Below are 20,023 nucleotides of genomic sequence, written 5' to 3'. Positions count from 1 at the left end.
ATATATATATATATATATATATATATGCATATATATATATATATATGCATATATATATATATATATATATGCATATATATATATATATATATGCATATATATATATATATATATATATGCATATATATATATATATATATATATATATATATATATATATATATATATATATATATATATATATATATATATATATATATATATATATATATATATGCATATATATATATATATATATATATATATATATATATATATGCATATATATATATATATATATATATATATATATATATATATATATATATGCATATATATATATATATATATATATATATATATATATATATATATATATATATGCATATATATATATATATATATATATATATATATGCATATATATATATATATATATATATATATATATATATATATATGCATATATATATATATGCATATATATATATATATATATATATATATATATATATATATGCATATATATATATATATATATATATACATACATACATACATACATACATACATACATACATACTTGTACACATACAGCAGATGCAGATACGCACTCATAATAATAGTAATAATACTAATAATGATATTAGTGACAACAGAACCATCTACAGCAACAACAACCATAAGGCCAATGATAATATCAACAATTATAGTATCATTATTGCTAGTATTATAACTAGTAGTAGTACTAATTGGGGTAGTGGTAGCCTAGTGTGGGCCCCCGAGCAAGGCACTCAACCCCCCAACCGCTCCCCGGGACAAATGGCAGCCGTCACTAGTGGAACTGGTGATGGGCTAAACGCAGAGGACTGTTTTTGGTGTGTTTTTTATGAGATATTTACAGACAAGTAAAGATTGTTTAAAAGTATTACTACAAACAATAACAAGGGTAGTTAATATCATCATCATCAGCGCCAATGCCACCACAATCCTCCCTGGCTGCCCCAGATCCCCCCCACGGGTCCGCAACCACCACACAGCCCCACACTACGGCAGGGGAACCAGACCAAGAGGCCCCTGCAGCCCTGGGGCCCCCATCCCCAGGGCTGCACCTCCGGTAACAAGAAGCCCGGGCCAGAACCCAACGGCCCAGGGCAGAAACCAGCCAGCCCCATATTAGACCTCCCCAATTTACCATGCCCCAGTCCACCGCACCAGCGCCACCAAAGAGACGGACCCAAAAGACCAGCACCCCTCCCAGCCTTGTAGGAGCACCGCCACTCCCTCCACCCACCAAATACCACTAGAAGAAAGGAGAGGAAGACAGCTGAGAGAGAGAGAGGGGGAAGGAAGGGAGAATAGGGCTTGGTCATCTTGACGTCATCACTTGGTGGAGCCGCCATGTTGGAGGCTACCTTAGCTGCTCTTCGGACTACTGCGCACTGTGTACAGACGTGCTCCCTCTTCGTTGTAATTGTAATCGCTAATAATAAATAAATAAACACTAAGAACACAGGTGAGAAGCCCCAGCCTACTGCTCTCTTAACCTCAGCTGCAGGACTTTTACCCTTTAATGTTATCTCTGGCTATGCCAGACGTTTTTTTTACCCGTTCCGTCTTACATGAACGTGCACTTTAAAGGCCTCGTCTCTGGGGGTTGCGGGTTTGAGATCTTGCGCAGAAACACCTGTGTGAAACCAGCAGAGTTCATTGACCACGTGCAGGAGTGGCGTCGAGGCCTGATCTGGACCGACCTGCCTCTCTGACAGCCGCTCTCGACGCTCCTGCTGGCGTCGGCGCACAAACAGAAACTCTCACCCGGAGACCAAAATATAACCAACCAGCAAAAAAACAAAAAACACTGCAGAGTAACCAAACTTTTAAATTTTAGACGCTTATTTTTGTTCGTCCAGGTTAAGGGTTTGACAGGTCGCAGCTGTGGGGGATATGTCCTCTGACAGGTAAGGAAACCACGCTACTAAATGATATTTTCAAATGAAACGCTATATGGTCCTTTTGTTGTGGAGAAACGCTTTATTTTGTGCTACCACACTGCTACTACACTGCTGTTTGTTTACAGTCACAAGGCTGCCAACATGGCCACCGTGTCCCAGAATGCAACTTGGCGACCAAGCCCTATAGGGGCAATTAGTAAAAATATTCACACCACAATAAATGCTTTTCTAAAAACGAATGTCCAAAGTTTGGGGACCCTGGGAATGATCAGAAGGCCACCACTTGCTGATCTGAGGGAGGCCCTGGCAGGTAGGGGTTAAAAGTTCTTTAAAATAACTAGGGGCTTGGATATTTAGGGCCTTGACAGTCAGCAATAGAATTTTAAAATCAATGCGATATTGAACAGGAAGCCGGTGAAGGGACGACATGGAGTGATATGTTCAAATGTTCGACGAACAGCGGCGAGAGGGCTGTGATTGGTTCGCTTGGTAGCAACGCATTTCCGGTTTCCGGTTTGAAGCAGTCGTCAACTTTCAGCACTCTTTTCTTCGTGTATGTGTGATTTTGTTTTGTTTTTTTGCACAATAGTTGTCCTTATCTCTTTGATTCACTGTGACCGGAAAAAGTTGAATAAACCATTCAGGAAAAGATCGCGAATTAGCGGTCACGGGGGGTACTGCACCGCGGCGAAATGGAGTTATGGAGAAGTCCGAAGGGTTCGCGACGGCGTCACGGTGACGGCGTGTGCTCTGCGTTGGTTTGACGCAGAATGTGTCTAAAGAAGTCTCATTTTCAAGAGAACTGTACCAGATATCTCCATAAAACCACTGGTTAGTACTCAATAGCATTCAAGACAACTAAGTAATAGTATATTTTATAGGGATTTATGTGTTTCTGATAAATGAGAGAAAAGTGAAGGAGTCCTATTCTTATTACCAAAAAGTACAATTTCCCCCTAAACTAAAGGTATGATTACAGTGCTATATTTCACTATTTTCTCAGGTAAATCATGTTCTGACTGTTTGATGATGGTGGACAGCCACCTGGTTCAAACCTCAGAAAGTTTGATGCAGAACAGAGTGAACATTCTCAAGTTATGGGCTTTTTTTCTCACTTTTCCCCTATTCGAACTGGCCCAATTTGGCCCCTTTTCATGGTTTGGAGTAGTTCTAAAGAAGAGCCAAAAAAACAAATTTCCCCCCAAAATCAAAAACCACAACATCCAATTTCACTAATAGGAGACCCTAAAGATAATAAAAATCATTGTTGTGGTTGGTTCTACCTCGGGTAGAGGTATCTAGAAATCTGAGGGCCATTGTTCCTAGACTATAAGGTGCGATGTCAGGCGAGGTCCTGACATCGGACACACACATACACCAACAGCCCCCCTTTCATCCAAACAGCAGAACAGGGTCCAAACACCACCCAATTTTACTATGACATGTATCAGATATATGCAGTCGGACAATATCTCAAGAAACAAATTGCGTAAAGGTGAATATGTGCAGATTTCTAACAGAGGCACGTATTAGCAGTTGTAAAATGTTAGCCAGTTTAAACAAAACAGACAAAACACATGTGCAGTTGCAGATTAGCTCTGCACAGTCTGTCCTCGTGGCTGTTTGTCGTTAACCTCTCTTCGTGTAGCACAATCTGTCACTCCACACTTGTGCGGTAGCTGCCATCCGTGTTTCCCTATCACCTTCAGACACCTGAGCCCCAAAACCACATCCCGTTTTGACTCTTTTTCCTTTCCTCGTCTCTGCACCCTGTGGTGTATGTATATACAAAACCTTAAATCTTAGCTTTTGGCAAAGTTCCAGCCCTACTGACTAAACGCCTTGTTTGGTTTATTTGCTTTTTTTTTCTGATATATTATCCTGAACTTGACTTTGAAACCATATCAAGATGAACATGTTTCCAATTAATATAAAAAACACATTGCTTTCTTGACGACAGCATCAGTGTTAAGAGTCCAGTCATTGCCCTTTTAAAGCTGTTAAAAGGGGACATAAAGTTTGACAAGAAGGGAAAAAAACTGTCCTCTAGTGTATGTAGTTGGGTGTTTGAAGTCAAAAACTCTTACATGACACAGCCCTGTCATTAAGCGCTTAAGTAATTCAGATTTGCAGGTTACTGTGCCGTCACAGACTCAGTTCATTAAGTCACAGACTTAACGTATATTCCCATGATTATCTCTTGCCAACCTCACATCCTGCTGCACTTTACAATATGGCTGGTGTGAAATAATAACACATACAGTATTTAAGAGGAGGTACACCCTGCAGAAGATAGGTGTGGATATTAGCTCGCCTGACTTAAATAGCCTGTTATGAGCAGCGATGTCAAAATGTGGTTGAAAAAGATGCTTTATACTGTAGTCTTGAGATTTCATTCATGCTTCAGGCATCGTATTTCTCCTCTAAACAAGACACAAACAGAAACACAAGCTTTAATTTGAAGAACTCACAACACAACCATCCTGTTTAGTCTCTAACCCTCTGTGTTCCCAGCAGGTTTGTATGAACCTTAAACCTGTTGTCTATGATCAGATATATTGTATATCCTATTGGCATTTCTAACACACACACACACACACACACACACACACACACACACACACACACACACACACACACACACACACACACACACACACACACACACACACACACACACACACCTACAAGCTATCATCACCCAGGATTTTGCTTGTAAAAACATTCATCGTGGACAGCCTAACCTTGAACACTGACTGAAGCAATCTCACAATAAATAAATAGATTATGTTGTATCCCTCTGAATCATTTCTTATATACAGCTAAAGTAAATTGTATTTGAGAGAAGTTGAGTCCATTTATCAGAAGTCACTGCCCTTAACCTTTTTACTTGAGCTTCAGAACACATCTACTTGCATGTTAAATAATATGTAACTATGTTTTTTTTTTATGTCTTTGATATATTGCTTTGTTCTGATAGAAGTCTGTTGTGAATTCTCAATTTTGGCTTGAACACTGCTTCCAGTCAAATTTTCTTATTCTTGTTGCAAGTGAGAGCTAAATATGTATGGTGTGTTTTATGGGTGTAACGATACATTAATCTCACGATACGGTACGATACACGATATTGAGGTCACGATAACGATACGATACGATATTATAGCAGTATTTTTTTAACAACCTTGAATGAGGAACATATGACTGGAAAAAATGGTCTTTTATTTGAAAGACACAAAATACAAAATTAAAGCTGCAAGCAGCGATGAACGGGCCCTCGCACTCACGGCCACCGCCCCCCATAAGCATATCAGACATGACACCACCCACGACTTCCTATGTCAAACCATTCAAAAGTTATAGCAGAAAAAAGGGACAACCAATCAGAAGAAGGGGCGGGGCTAATTCAGGCCAATGAAGGTCAAGGACTCCATACAGAGTCTGATGACACCACCCACGACTCTCTGTCAAACCATTCAAAAGTTATAGCAGGAAAGAGAGACAGCCAATCAAAAGAAGGGGCGGGGCTAATTTTCACTAATTATGGTCAAGGACTCAATACCGAGTCCCATGACACCACCCACGACTCTTTATGTCAAACCATTCAAAAGTTATGGCAGATAAAAGTATTCTAAGGGGTGCTGTTGAGCCGTTAGGCCACGCCCATTAATGCAAACCATGAAATATCAAATTTATCGCCAGGCCTGCTTTGCATGCAAAATTTGATGACTTTTGGAGAACTACTCTCAGTCCCTGTCTCACTTCTCTCCCATGTCTTCAGCGTCTCTTTCTACAGTCATGATGGGCATGAAAACATCTTCCTGTGCTCTGGACCCCATCCCATCCACATTTATAAAAAACTGTCTCCCAGCCATCTCCCCACTCATCATCAACATCGTCAACTCCTCCTTCAGCTCTGGATCAGTCCCGGACACCCTCAAACTGGCAGCTGTCACCCCCATCCTCAAAAAACCTGGACTCAACCCTGACACCATGAACAACTTCCGGCCCATTTCCAACCTCCCTTTCCTGTCAAAAATTCTGGAACGTGCCGTCGCCACTCAGCTCAAGACCCACCTCACCTCCAATGATCTGTTTGAAACGTTTCAATCTGGTTTCCGCTCACGTCACAGCACAGAAACAGCCCTCATCAAAGTCACCAATGACCTCCTTCTCTCCTCCGACTCCGGCAACCTCAGCATTCTCCTTCTCCTGGACCTCACAGCAGCCTTCGACACCATCAGCCACACCATCCTCCTTTCCCGCCTGGAATCATCTCTCTACATCACCGGATCCGCCCTCTCCTGGTTAAAATCCTATCTCACCAACAGACATCAATTCATCAGCATCAACAACTGCTCCTCCTCCACTGCCCCTCTGTCACAAGGCGTCCCCCAGGGTTCGGTGCTTGGTCCTCTGCTCTTCATCCTCTACATGCTCCCCCTTGGCAACATCATCCGCCGCCACCGCCTCCACTTCCACTGCTACGCCGACGACGTCCAACTGTACATCTCCACCAAATCCCTCACCTCTGCAACCCACTCTACCCTAACCAACTGCCTCACTGAGATAAAATCATGGATGCACTCGAACTTCCTCCAACTCAACTGCAACAAATCGGACATGCTCATCATCGGCCCAAAATCCCTCACCAAAACCGCTCACAACTTCACCCTCACCATGGACAACTCCATTCTGTCTCCCTCCACTCACATCCGCAACCTCGGCGTTATCCTGGACAACAACCTCTCCTTCCAACACCATGTCAACCACATCACAAGGACTGCTTTCTTCCACCTCAAAAACATTGCCCGTCTCCGTCCATCACTCTCCTTCTCTACCGCTGAAACCTTGATCCACGCCTTCATCACCTCAAGACTCGACTACTGCAACAGCATCCTCTACGGTTCAACTTCCAAGGTCCTCAATAAACTCCAATACATTCAAAACTCTGCCGCCCGCCTGCTCACCCACACCCGCTCCAGAGACCACATCACCCCAGTCCTCCAGAAGCTCCACTGGCTCCCCATCCCTCAACGGATCCACTTCAAAATCCTTCTCCTCACCCACAAAGCCCTCCACAACCAGGCCCCCTGCTACCTCACCGACCTGCTCCACCGCTACACTCCCTCCCGCAGCCTCCGCTCCTCTGACGCCAACCTCCTGTCCCTTCCAGTCAGAACCAAGCACCGGACCTGGGGCGACAGGGCCTTCTCCATCGCTGCACCCACCCTCTGGAACTCCCTCCCCAAAAACATCCGTGACTGTACAGACCTCCCAGCATTCAAATCCCATCTCAAAACCCACCTTTACAGAACTGCTTTTAATGTGTGATTAATGTCCTGTCTCATGTTGTGTCCTTATGTACTGTCCTGTGTAATTGTAATTTGTATTTGTGTTTTGTTGTAATGTAAAGCGTCTTTGAGTGCCCTGAAAAGCGCTATATAAATAAAATGTATTATTATTATTATTATTATTAACTATCAAATATGGACCAATCAGATGAAGGGGGGCGCGCTTTTTGGCGTCTAGCGTCGCCACGGTAACACTTTTGAAAGAGAAAAGTAATGCGTGTAGTCGCAGGGTGGAGACGCATATTTTGATGTATAACACATTTGGGTTCACGATACGGTTTGGGTGGTATTAATTGCCGAAGGAATGGCATAAATTGCGCCAAAATTACACAATTAATTCAAAATGGCCGACATCCTGTTCGGTTTCGGCCATGGCGCCAAGAGACTTTTCTTTAAGTTGCGACATGATACAGGTGTGTACCAATTTTCGTGCATGTACGTCAAACCGTATTGTGGGGCTTGAGGCACAAAGTTTTCTATAGGGCGCTGTTGATGGTTTTGCGTGCAAAATTTGGTGACTTTTTGGGCACGTTTAGGGGGGCAAAAAGGCCCTCCTTTCGTCAGAAGAAAGAAAAAAGAAGAAAAAAAAATTCCTACAGATACAATAGGGGCCTTTGCACTGAAGGTGCTCGGGCCCTAATAATGCTGTGCATTTGCCCTATTGTTACAGTTTGTAATGCTTTATAACTGTTTAAGTTTTAAAGAGAAAGCCAGGCCAACCATTTTCCACAAACTGAACTAAAAGTAAATGTCAGGTTTGCATTATGCATCTTCAGTTTCATACAAGTAAAAATATTTTGCCACAAACTGAATAGTTTCTCTCATGTATGATTTGACTTTTTTCTTTTCCAGAAATTTAACAACTAAAATTAAATAAATAAATAAAAGTAAATAAATACATACAATTTTACATCATAAAAAAGATTGATTCATGCTCACCTTATAAGTGTAAGAGGAGATTTATTTTTGTTAAAGGAGCATGAGGCTCCTTTTAAGAAATGAGACTCTCTAGCACCACCCTTCATCACGACGGCCGTCGGGGGTACTGCAGCCAACAGTGAAGCCGGCACGGGAGAACGGGGAGAACGTGCATGCAGCGTCATGTGACGTCACATCCGCAGGACAGCGCGGGAAATTTGGGCCCGAATTGCAGCACATTTTGCAGCACACAGCCTGTTCAAGGCAACGGAGAGATACACTAGAGGAAACATTCTTTTGGGTTTGGAACGCTTCATCTGACATTATTACTAGAAAACTTAAAACCTATACAAATTTTTTTCATAAATCCTGCCTCAATCCGGCCTCAAGCTCCTTTAAGAAGGTTATTTTGGTAATTCAGGGTTCATTATTTTATAAATATATTCTTTATATTCTGTAAATCAGGGACTATAATGACACTAGTCTGTTTTAGATTTAGCGGAGTGATACGCCACAGTACGGCACTAGGTGCTGTGTTGATGTTCTAAAATCCTACACTGTTGAGCGGTCATTAAAGTACACTCGAACTTGGCAGAAGTTGTCCCTGTGTTTATCCTACTCACGAACTGAAAAAGGTTTAATTTAATAAGGTAAGGCTTAACTCTACACCAGCCTTACATAAGTAAAAGTTCTCAAAACCCCCCCAAGAGTCCTGTGATCGGGACCGCAAAACGGTACTAGTTTCTTCTGAGCGGAGTAAGATTTTCGCCTGCGGTTAGAGGCGCGGTCAGCACCAATACGCTGCACCTTACTAGTCAACACAATAGATTAATATTAATAATCCAATATCGCGATATAGTTTGTCACCTCCACGTTTTGTGACGTTTTTGTATCGCAAAATTTCGTGGCACCATATATTGTTACACCCCTAGTGTGTTTGCAAACAATGACTGAAAAACGCAGCAGAAATGTGGATTTAACCATTACCACCCTCATGCCTAACCTCACTTTTATGAAAATTGTAGCCTACACCCAGAACGAGAAATATTTGACCTCTTTATGAATGAGCCTTATTCTCCACATTATTGATCAATGGAAGATTAATAATTATAGAGTCTGGTCTAGGTAAGACTCTGTTTAGGTAGGGAAATATGGGAAAAACAAAACAAACAACGGAAAAGATATAAAACAATTATTTGGGTTATTGATGTCTCTACTAGAAGACAACCCCGTCACCTGCGCTAACACTGTCACTTGACCAGACTGCTTTGGATTTTTGGGAGGAAAAGGAACTGCAACAGACTGGTTTAAGTCATATTTAATTCATAGATTCCGATATTTCAATGTAAGGGGAGAATCTTGCTCACGTACCAGACTTGGTTACACAGGGTTCAGCGCCTGGACCGATTCTTTTCACCTTGTATCTGCTTCCGCTGGTTAATATTATTAGTCGGCATGCCATATTGCTATGGTGATGATGCCCAGTTTTACAAGTCCAAGAAACTAGAGGAAACAATGAGTTAATCTGTCACGAAGCGGTTGGAGTAGGACCCAGATGCAGGAGACCAGAAGGCAGGAGTTCCAAAAGTGATGATTTATTTAAACTAAAAACGCTGCAACGCAGGATCCAAAATCAAAAACAAGAACCCAAACTTGAAAAAAACAGAAATACATGACATGGCACATTGAGGACAAAACAGTACAGACCAGCAGGGAGGGAAAGACAAGACCAGATATACACAAGGGTTAACGAGACACGGGTGCAGACGATCAGGGCAGATGGGAAACAGGAAAGTCAAACCAGAACTCAAACACATAGACATGCGGTGCGTCCGAAATCCCATGCTAAACAGTATATACTCAAAAAGTATACTTAAGTTCGGCACACTTTTGAGTAAATATCAGTAGTATGCATTCATTCGGACGTACTACTCAGAGCCACACGGCACTTCCTGCCGTTGGGAGGGGGTCACAGCAGCAGTAGCAGCACCGCTCTGCTCTTTCCCGTTTATCCTGGCCCAAACAAGATCACATTTCTCCTGCGCTGTGTGGTTTTATTCTTACCTCTTCAACTTCTAACGAGAAACAGAAGAATATTATAATAATGTGATAAATGATGAACTCATCTGGTTAATATCTGCAGCTTTGCTTGGTACCGCTAACGTTATCCTCCATTTTTGTTGTTTGCTAAGTATCTGCGCAGCACTTAGCAACCAAACAACGCTGCATTGCATTGTGGGAAGTTTCTAATGTTCTAATGTACTAATGTACTAATGTTTCGGACGCACTAAAAAATCTCACATACTGTTTTTGCTACTCATTAGGGTGGAAGGATGGAATTTTGGATGCGGCTATGGGCTTCAAAATAAAACAGGAAGTGACAAAACCGTGACATAATCAGACTTAGACGTAGGAGAGTCAAAATCTTTCTGTTGTTGTATTTGGACTTGGGCGCTTCAGGAACATATGGTCTTGCTTTTTAATTATTCTAAATGGCATTACATTGGCCTCTAGTACTACACTGATGAACCTAGGAGTTATAGTTGACCAGAATATGTCCTTCAATTCAAATATTACCAAAATTAGGTAGTGTCAGAGTGACAAAGAAAAATCTGTCTATGCAATTATTAATTCAAGATTGGTTTAATGTAATGATTTCTGATTATTTTTAGCAGGAGAGATCGTAAACTCCCAGCCTCTCTTCATTGGCTTCCTGTAAAATCCAGAATAGAGGGGGAGGAGCAGGGTTGAGTGGCTAACACCATTCCCCAGAACTGGCTGCTCATTAACAGATGTGAATAACATGTTTCAAAAGGGTGCTTTAATTCTCTTTTTGATGTTATTTGATCTTGTGGCCAGCACTTGTGTTTCTGCACATACAGAAAGGGGAAGGGGAGGAGGTGGGTGTCCTGCTAGGTTTTATTGCACATCCACGTTGTAGGCCGACTGTCTAAAGTTAAAGGAACATTTGAACGAGACATTTTAACATAGTTTAACTTGGCTGAAAACAGACAACACTTTGAAAATGAAGTAACGCAGCCGTTTGATCTTGAAGGCTGGACAGAGCTCAAAACCTACTGCTATTTTAAGAGAGCAGAGATCTCTTGAGCCAAAATCCAGTTGTCTTTGTTCTCCTAAATATTTCCTAATATGGTTGTTCTCTCCATCCAAGGGGGGCACTGTAACCTCGCACCCTCTACATGCCATCGCAACCTGTTCTCATGCAAAACATTCTGCAGACAGGTTTAGTTTAAGGTCATCTAAAAAATCCCTTTCATCGACTACAGTGGAGGCCTGCAGGCTGAACAGGATCTAATCAGTCTATGGATGCTTACTCAATGAAGTCATTAAGCTCATTAGAGCTTCATTATTTTGATTCAGTTTCGACAGGCAAACCCATTAAACCCCAACAGCGTAATATAATTTTCTCAATCTGGATCAGATAAACAGACAAAAGCAGAGAAGTAAATACATTTCAACAAGGCATAGAATTGTAAGAGCAGAGCATGCGTCCTGCTTCCCTGTAAACATGCATGCGGTTATCAGACTTGCACCTCGACTCAGCGGTGCATACGTTTGTGGCAATGATGGCAATTTGTAATGACTGGATTTCCCTGTTATGCATTTAGATTTGATCCTGGTGCCCTGAGTTACAAAATCGCCAGCAGGGGTTTGGATTTTAATTATACATTGAAGCATTTTCCTGTGGACGAACACAGACATCCGAAAAACAAAACAACACTAATATTCATATTATTTCTATCATTTCTATAGATGACACCATAGCTATAGAGGGAATGCGCATGACGTCACAGATGGGACTTCACAGCGGGTTTCACCCACTGAGTGGCAGAAAGACTGAATGGCAGCGTAAACTTTCAGTTTGAGCAACTGGAAAACATCTAAAATGGGAAAGAGCTGTTCTGCGATCGACTGTACTCATAGATTTAGTAAGAAATCAGAGTTATCGTTGTACAGACTGCCGAAGAATAAGCTTAAGAGAGACAAATGGATCGCTGCAATTCACAGAAACAACTGGATTCCAGGCACCGAAACGTGGATTTAAGGCTCCCATTTTGTACCAGGTAATGTTGGATTTTTGGGTAGCTAACGTTAAACAGTCAAATCATAAAGGTCGGTGTCCTCATCACTTTAATTTCTCCAACAAATCCTGCCTTGAAGTAGGACCAAGCGTCAAGACTTTTGTATGCCTTCAAGCTTTGCTTCGTGTATTTCCCCGGCGTAGAAATTAAGTACATATAAATATCAGGAAACTGGATTCGTGGCCAAATATTAATGTCCATGGACCACTGGTTCTTGGGGTAACTGTACGGGTCACTGTCAAGTCCAACTGATGCTAATTTAAGCCAATAATCAGCTGTTATCCCGTCTTCTCCACTAGTTTCAGCCATTTTTGCCACTCAGTGTGAGTAAGGGGGCTGGTCCAGTGGGGAAGTGACGTCAATGCATACCCTCTATACCCACAGGTTTTGTGGTTTTTATTATATGCAATTATTAAGTGCCCTTGCTATGGAGATAGTCGGCTGCAGCGGTCTGTGCCAGAACAAATGCAGGGGCTCAGGTAACAGCGAGAAGGATGACTTCTGATAGAGAATTTGTTTCTTCTCTGCAAACACTGCATATGGGCATTTCCCTGTTTCTTTCTTTTCTTTTTTCGGGGGGATTGTTACCGTGTATAATTGCAGATAAGAAAACGGGAGAGCAGATATGATCAGCCCTGACTGGAGCTGAACCGGGAACATTGCTCCTAAACATTGTTGCAGAACAGGGTGTCAGCACTAAAATGGGGTCAGCAGAGTCTGAACACACACGAGTAGTGAGGCCAGAACCAGCAACAGAAAGTTTGAAACGAAGAACTGTCAGTGTGGACGTAACCTACTTTTGCGTCCTTACACACAAACACACACGCACATAAAGTATGAAGCAGATTTTTACTGACATGCAAGGTGCTGACATGAAGTGGCGTCCCTCCAGTCCCGTTGACAGTGTTGTTTTTGGCATCGGGGGTTTTTCCAGCAGCCTTATCCTTGGCCGCCATCTTGGCCTTCTCTGCCTCGATGCGCTTCGGGCTGTTGAGCATCACTTGGACTACGGCGTACTCCACCAGCGAGGCGAAGCCGAAGAGCAGGCACGCGATGAGCCAGATGTCGATGGCCTTGACGTAGGACACTTTGGGCAGCTCTGAAGCCAGGGAGGTGCACTCGGAGGACAGGGACAGCACCGAGAGGATGCCTGCACGGAGGGAGAGCACACAGAACCCTGTCAGTCGGCAGAGTGGGCGGAAGTTGCATGGAACTCCTTGAGTTGAGAAATTAAAGTACAAACTATGCTAGGATGTCATAATAAAACTATTATTTCAGATGAAAACAGACATTGAGAAATGTACCTGGTTTCAAGTGCATTAATAACCTATTCCCATTCATTCAAGGTCACATGGATATGAATGGAGAAAATCACATAAGAGTTAGGCCTGTGTTGAAAAGATTGATTTTCCGATTCTAAATCGATTTTCATAATAATTCCTAAAAATCGATTTATTTATGACTGTAACGTTAAAATATAATAAAGAAACGTCTCGTAATGTACAGCGTTGTACAGTGATATCAACCACAATATATCACATTACCGTTCCCGCTGTATGTTTAAACCATGGATGTAAACCCTGTGGTTCAGTCAGCTGTTCGGTCTCTCTCTACATCCCGTGTGTCTGTCCATTGAGCTGTTACGCTGAGAGCGCCCCCTGCAGGTTTGGTAACCGGTTATGAAGCGTTTTTCTTTTGAAGATGGTTTCTTGTTTTATATCGTTTTGTGCTTTGCATCGTTTCTCTATTTGCAGCGCGTTTGATGATGCTGCATTTGTCTTTGTTTTTTGCAGCACGTTTTTTCATTTGCACCACGTTCCCCTTTTTGTACCTCGTTTTGAGTTTGTGAATTTGAATCGTTTCTGTACTTGAAGCCGTTTTCCTTAACTGAAACGCATTAGGTCGTTGCGGTGCGTTTGGCCCTTGTCGGCCACCGTACAAAATTACACGATTAATTAAAAATGGCCGAGTTCCTGTTCGGTTTCGGCCATGGCGCCAATAGACTTTTCGTTAAGTTGTGCCATGATACAGGTGTGTACCGATTTTCGTGCATGTACAGTACGTCAAACCGTATTGTGGGCCTTGAGGCACAAAGTTTTCTAGGGGGCGCTGTTGAGCCATTAGGCCACATCCATTAATGCAAACCATGAAATATCAAATTTTTCGCCAGGCCTGGCTTGCGTGCAAAATTTGGTGACTTTTGGGGCTCGTTTAGGGGGGCAAAAAGGCCCTCATTTCGTCGGAAAAATTTAAATAAAAATAAAAACAAAGAAAAAAAGAAATTCCTACAGATACAATAGGGCCTTCGCACTGTCAGTGCTCGGGCCCTAAAAAAATGAGGCTTCTAAAGCAAACAAACAGAGGTTCAGTTATGTTTTGGGGCTGGTTTGCTGCTCCTTGCATGAGGGGTCTTGAATCTGTTAAGGTCACAATGAAGTCTCAGAACTATCAAGGCATCCTGGTGTGAAACCTACTGCACAGCGTTAGAAAGAGGAGCCTCAGTTGCAGGTCTTGGTTGCTCCATTGGGATAATCATCTATATGCCCAAGTGAAAAGTGTCTCAATAAAAAGTAATATCTTTTGATATTTGGAACTTGTGGAAATTATCTGGTTTGTCTTAAGACTTTAAACTTTATTACGTGAATAATTTCATGAACTGAAAACCATAATTCCATAACATAAAGCAATATGTCCTGTAAAGCTTTAGTGTTTTTCAATGAGTTCATTGCATAATCTTCACAAAAGCTGTAATAGGATGTCCACAAAGTATTTCTGAGATCATAATTGCAATCATGATTCACAACTGAGTTTTTATCTCTTTTGCGAGGGGCTTATATAGCTTTACATGGAAGCATCATTTTAAACAGCGTTTATCTCTAATAGCCGACAGGATTACAGGTTAGAGACTTCTCCGACACAGCACCAACTCTTTCAGGCTGCAGCAGAAGCAGACTAATTATCGCTCTTATGAGGGGAACCTAAATCCACAAACGAAGGGCTTCCCATGCTGTTGTCTTTGCTTCAAGCCTGTGTTTCCTGTTAGGAGTATTACCCCTTTTCAAAGTGATTGTAAAGGTTTTAAATGACTGATAGGTTTGGCCTGCAGGCTTAATTACGTTCACTTATCGAACAAGGGGTTTGTTCAAGGTTCAGGATTTCTGAGAATGCTAGCCCTTTCCTCACTGGAGAAAACTAAAATGTGATGCCTGCCTTTAATCAATGAACTGAAAGAAACATGAAGAGTGGTTAGGTTCACTCCTCCGTGGGACTATTACCTGGTTATTGTCACAATGGCCTTTGAATTAGACTGAAAACACGAGCAATATGTTTTCTATAATGTTATTATATGTTTTTACATATTTTGACATTGAAAACATGGCGAATTTACAACCTGTGCATCCAAGTCGAACAGGTTCATGATGTCCTACTGTAATTACTACTCTTTTGTTTTCTTTTTATCGGACTGCTTGATAAAGGAGGCGATCTTGTTTAGCTTTACATGTTTTGACTGTCGGCTGCCTGGGAAAGACGGCTGATAAACGGCACGTTGACAGCTGCCAGGCGATGCTTCTGAAGACAGGAGACAGGTGAGATATGTGAAGGTAAACCGAGTCCTCTCCTTTTATTAATGTGTCGGGAAAAAAAAAGAAAACAAAAGAGTAGTCATCTCTGTATCCGCATGGATACATTCATCTACATGTACACTGACATAAAAACATGCAGGAATGTTAAAATAGACACACACACACGCACACACACATATATACCTGGGTGTTGACTGACCTGGACTGATCTCATTTGGAGGAAGTCAGGAAGAGGCTTCCAGGAGGATTTGGAGTGATGATGGAATGAAAGTGGTGATAAAAAACTGGAATGAAGATGGAGAATGAGAGGCAGTGGTGGACTGAGGCGGGATAACAAAGGACGGTCTCATCCATGCAGTCCTGCACACACGCGCACACGTACACGTACACGTACACGTACACACACACACACGCACGCACGCACGCACGCACGCACGCACGCACGCACGCACGCACGCACGCACGCAAACACGCACGCACGCACGCACGCACGCACGCACGCACGCACGCACGCACGCACGCACACGTGCACAGCTGCCAGCGTGATACTGTATGTTGATGACACTGATATATTACACACAGGCTGCATTACGGACAAAACGAAAATACGGTGGGGAGAGAAAATGCCATTTTTCCCAACAAGAGTGGAATGAAGAGCAAGCATTTCAGAATGATATGACAATATATAAATATTCACAATGAAGTGCTTCCTACAGGTTACAGGTGGAAAGTGGTTTGCAACATGCTGCACATACTGTAGTACATACACACTAGAAAGGGTTTTAATTCAAAGATGTTTTTCACATATTTGATTGTTTGATTCCTAAATGCATCCATTCAGTCAATTTTTTTTGTTTTCTGGAAAAGCATCACTCTACAATCAAAACATATCTGAGGACAATATTTGGTGATTTAGAAGGAAATATTTGGGGCATGGAAAATAAACAACAAGAATGAGGAACAATCAAAAATGATGAGAAGAGCATGTTTTTTGGGAAGGAATCCTACGGGTCTGTTTTTTATCGCTGTTCCAACAACATACACTAGAAGAACAAAAACTCCCTTTTGCAGCCTCTCTGACGAAGGGAGAACAGCAGCTAACGCTCGCCTAGTGCATAAACAATGAGTCAACACGATCTAAGAATTACCAGAAGTAGGACCGTTTTTGTTTAATCCCGCTCTGGGAACTCTAGAGGGATTAAATGAAACCTCTAGTAATCTGAGAGAATCTTTTTTTTTTTTTTGATTAGGCATATTATTTCCTGTTCTGGTCTGAAAAAGACGTTTATTTCTCATGTGACAGAGGGGGGGGATCAGGAGTGATGTTGGCCATCAGAGACTCTCTCCAGTTTCCTCTCCCTCCTCCTGCCCACTCAGAATAATATTTACATACATTTTAACTTTTTTTCCAACCAAATGATTGACGTTTACTATCTTTAGATAAACTGTAAGAGTAAATATTTAACATCACAATTCAGTGGGAAAAACCTGCCTTAAATGCATGTCGTTACATCTGACTGAACATCATTGATTGCAAAAATCCAGTTAATTACCCTTGGTTTAACCTCTATAAACAATGGCGGCGTATGAATATGCAAGGTCCATCAGCAAGAGACAATATTTTCAGCTCTAGAAGTTTTCCGTTCTCCCCAGTCAGTGTGTTGTCTGAGTAGTATTGATTAATCACCACTGAGCAGCTTCCTGGCAACGTTTACATAAACTGTTGTGTGTAAAGTAACAGACGTGGAGCGCATTGCCAAAATAATTTATAACCTTTTTAAAGAAAAAAATACATCTGCCTTCAAACAATTACCTGTGCATGGAACGAGCCACAAAAATGATGTAACTTTTATTACAATTTGAAGTGTTTTAGCCCTACTCTAGAGAGGTGCTCTTTGCGCCCCACCTGTCAATTTGAGTTAGGCTTTTCTGTCAGAGCAGAGTGATGAAATGACCCTCACCCAAAGGTACCCGGGCCGCACTCGCGTCAGGGTTTATCCAGAAGGACAGCCAGGAAAGGACAACGATGAGCAGCGTGGGGGCGTAGACTCCCATCATGTAGAAGCCGACCTGTCGCCGCAGGGTAAAGATTACCTCCACACAAGTGTAGTAACCTGTATGAGGAAGGAGAAGATGCTCAAATGTCGTGATGGGTTCAGTGAAGCAGTTAGCATTGAAAAGTCATGAAAAACCACAAGGATGGGTCCACATGGGGAAAAAAAGTGTTTCCTGGATGGTCCAGAGGGGCCAACATTCAACTCAGAATGAGTGTGTTTAAATGGGAAGTTTAATTCCTCTTTAATTCAGAATTAAAATTAAATCTGATTAAAAATTAGTAAAAATTACACACACAATAAAGCCGATCAAACGTGTTTTCCATGTAAACCTCAATTCGGAATTACTATTTCCATGTAAACTCAAAGGAAGATAGTTTAATTCTGAATTATTTAATTCGGAATAATTAATTCCGAATTAAAAAACATCATGTAACCGTGGCCAGTATCTCAGTAAATCTCTGTATTGTTGGCCCGTTAACCTCCCTGGTCTGGATGTGACTATAACAACATCCAGCTCTGAAGGTGAAACACAGCAAGGGAGAGAACAGGGCCCTGGATGACTTTGTCTATTACATTTCTATTCTGCGGTGAGAGGAAAGGTCACAGCCGCGTTAAATCCTCTTTCAGATCTGCTTGCTTTTGCCCCAAGGACGGAGCAAAGTGCAGCTGTGCACACCATCAGTATGTGAGAAGAGGTCAGCGGACCGAAGGACTTCTACATCATTTCAGGTGAGACTGTAAAAGTTACGGCCTGTCTGAGGACCAAGGGCAGCACTGGGAAAATCGCTGATAATACTCCAGTCAGTCCACTCGCAAGCACAAATGTGCAATTTTTAATACGTACACAATTTGACTCACAAATACATACTTCTTTTTAGGGCTGTCAGTTTGGCGCGTTAATTAGATTAATTAATTACACTGCTAATTAACACGTTATGAAAATTAACAATTAATTATGAGTGACAAAATGCGCAAGCGTTTTAAATTTGGCCCATTGAGGGACCCGTAGGCCACTGGGGAGGTCACTTCCCTCCTGCTGCTGGTCAAACAAACAAAGCAGGTGACAGACCTGGACGACTCAGGGGAGCGACTCAGCAAATCTTTGCTAGGGCATTTGAACGGCAAGTTTATGTATAAAAAGAAAGAAGACGGGACAATCAACAAGAACACTGTGATTTGTACATTTTGTAAAAAAGAATTTTCCTATCAGCCTGAATTATCATTTAAACGCTAAACATGTCCGGACAAGTTCCACTGTAAACGTTACAGCTACTAGAACTTGAATCGCTTTATTGAGTCAGCTTTAGTTTTAATTTTGAATTGATAGTTTGCTTAAGTGCCTATTTGAGACTCAGCCTTATTTTATTTCTGAATTTTATTTATTTAACTGTATTTGCATTGCATTTTTGAATAATTCACCTGGCCTAATTGGTCTGGTGATGTGCTTGAGCTTTTTCTTTTGAATTTCATTTATGAAACACACTTCACCAATAAAAATGTGGATTTCAAATCTTCTCTTCTTAGTGTATTCAATTGATTAGTGCAATGCAATTTTGCAATGTCCTAGAATTAAAATTATTTATTTGGGGACCTTTAGCAGATATGAGATTAAAATGCGATTAATTAGATTAATTAATTATAAATCCTGTAATTAATTAGATACATTTTTTTCATCGCCTGACAGCACTACTTTTTTTGTAATTTACTTGCTTGAAACACAGCCTTGTTGCTGCAGGCAACCAGTATAGAAAAGAAAGGCATTAGCTTATGGTTCCTGCATGCAGGAGGGTTGTGTTTGGGCTGAATGGGACGCTGTGGTGGACGGACCGAGGTCATGTTTATCTGGGATCTCCGGAGCATCTGTGCAGAATTAGGGCGGCCTGTGTCATGAAACGAGCTCAAACCAGTCACATACAGAGGTGATCTCTGTGTCTGGCAAGGTAACCATGGCAACGAGTTAAAAGCCTGACTCACCGCCAGCAGTGTTCCTCCTCTCCGTCAGAGCGCACTGAGGTAATACCAGGTCTTTAAAGCTGATTTGTTTTTTTCAGATTTATTGACAAAGACATTTTGAGC

The 20,023-nt window shown here is 41.8% G+C and overlaps 1 protein-coding gene across 1 annotated transcript in view; it reads right to left on the bottom strand.

The window, feature by feature from the left end:
• The window catches only part of glrbb (glycine receptor, beta b), a 53,258-nt gene that overhangs the window by 1,197 nt on the left and 32,038 nt on the right, over positions 1–20,023 (bottom strand). Inside the window, exons 8-9 of the mRNA XM_061724893.1 lie at positions 17,852–18,004; positions 13,164–13,456 (exon numbers count right to left, since the gene is read on the bottom strand). Of these exons, the coding sequence (XP_061580877.1) occupies positions 13,164–13,456; positions 17,852–18,004 (446 nt within the window). The remainder of the gene's footprint in view (positions 1–13,163; positions 13,457–17,851; positions 18,005–20,023) is intronic.

This window comes from Cololabis saira, chromosome 7, assembly GCF_033807715.1.
Source record: "Cololabis saira isolate AMF1-May2022 chromosome 7, fColSai1.1, whole genome shotgun sequence".
Classification (NCBI taxonomy): Eukaryota; Metazoa; Chordata; class Actinopteri; order Beloniformes; family Belonidae; genus Cololabis; species Cololabis saira.
The sequence above is the reverse complement of the archived record's forward strand: the minus strand, read 5'-3'. Positions and strand labels throughout refer to the sequence as shown.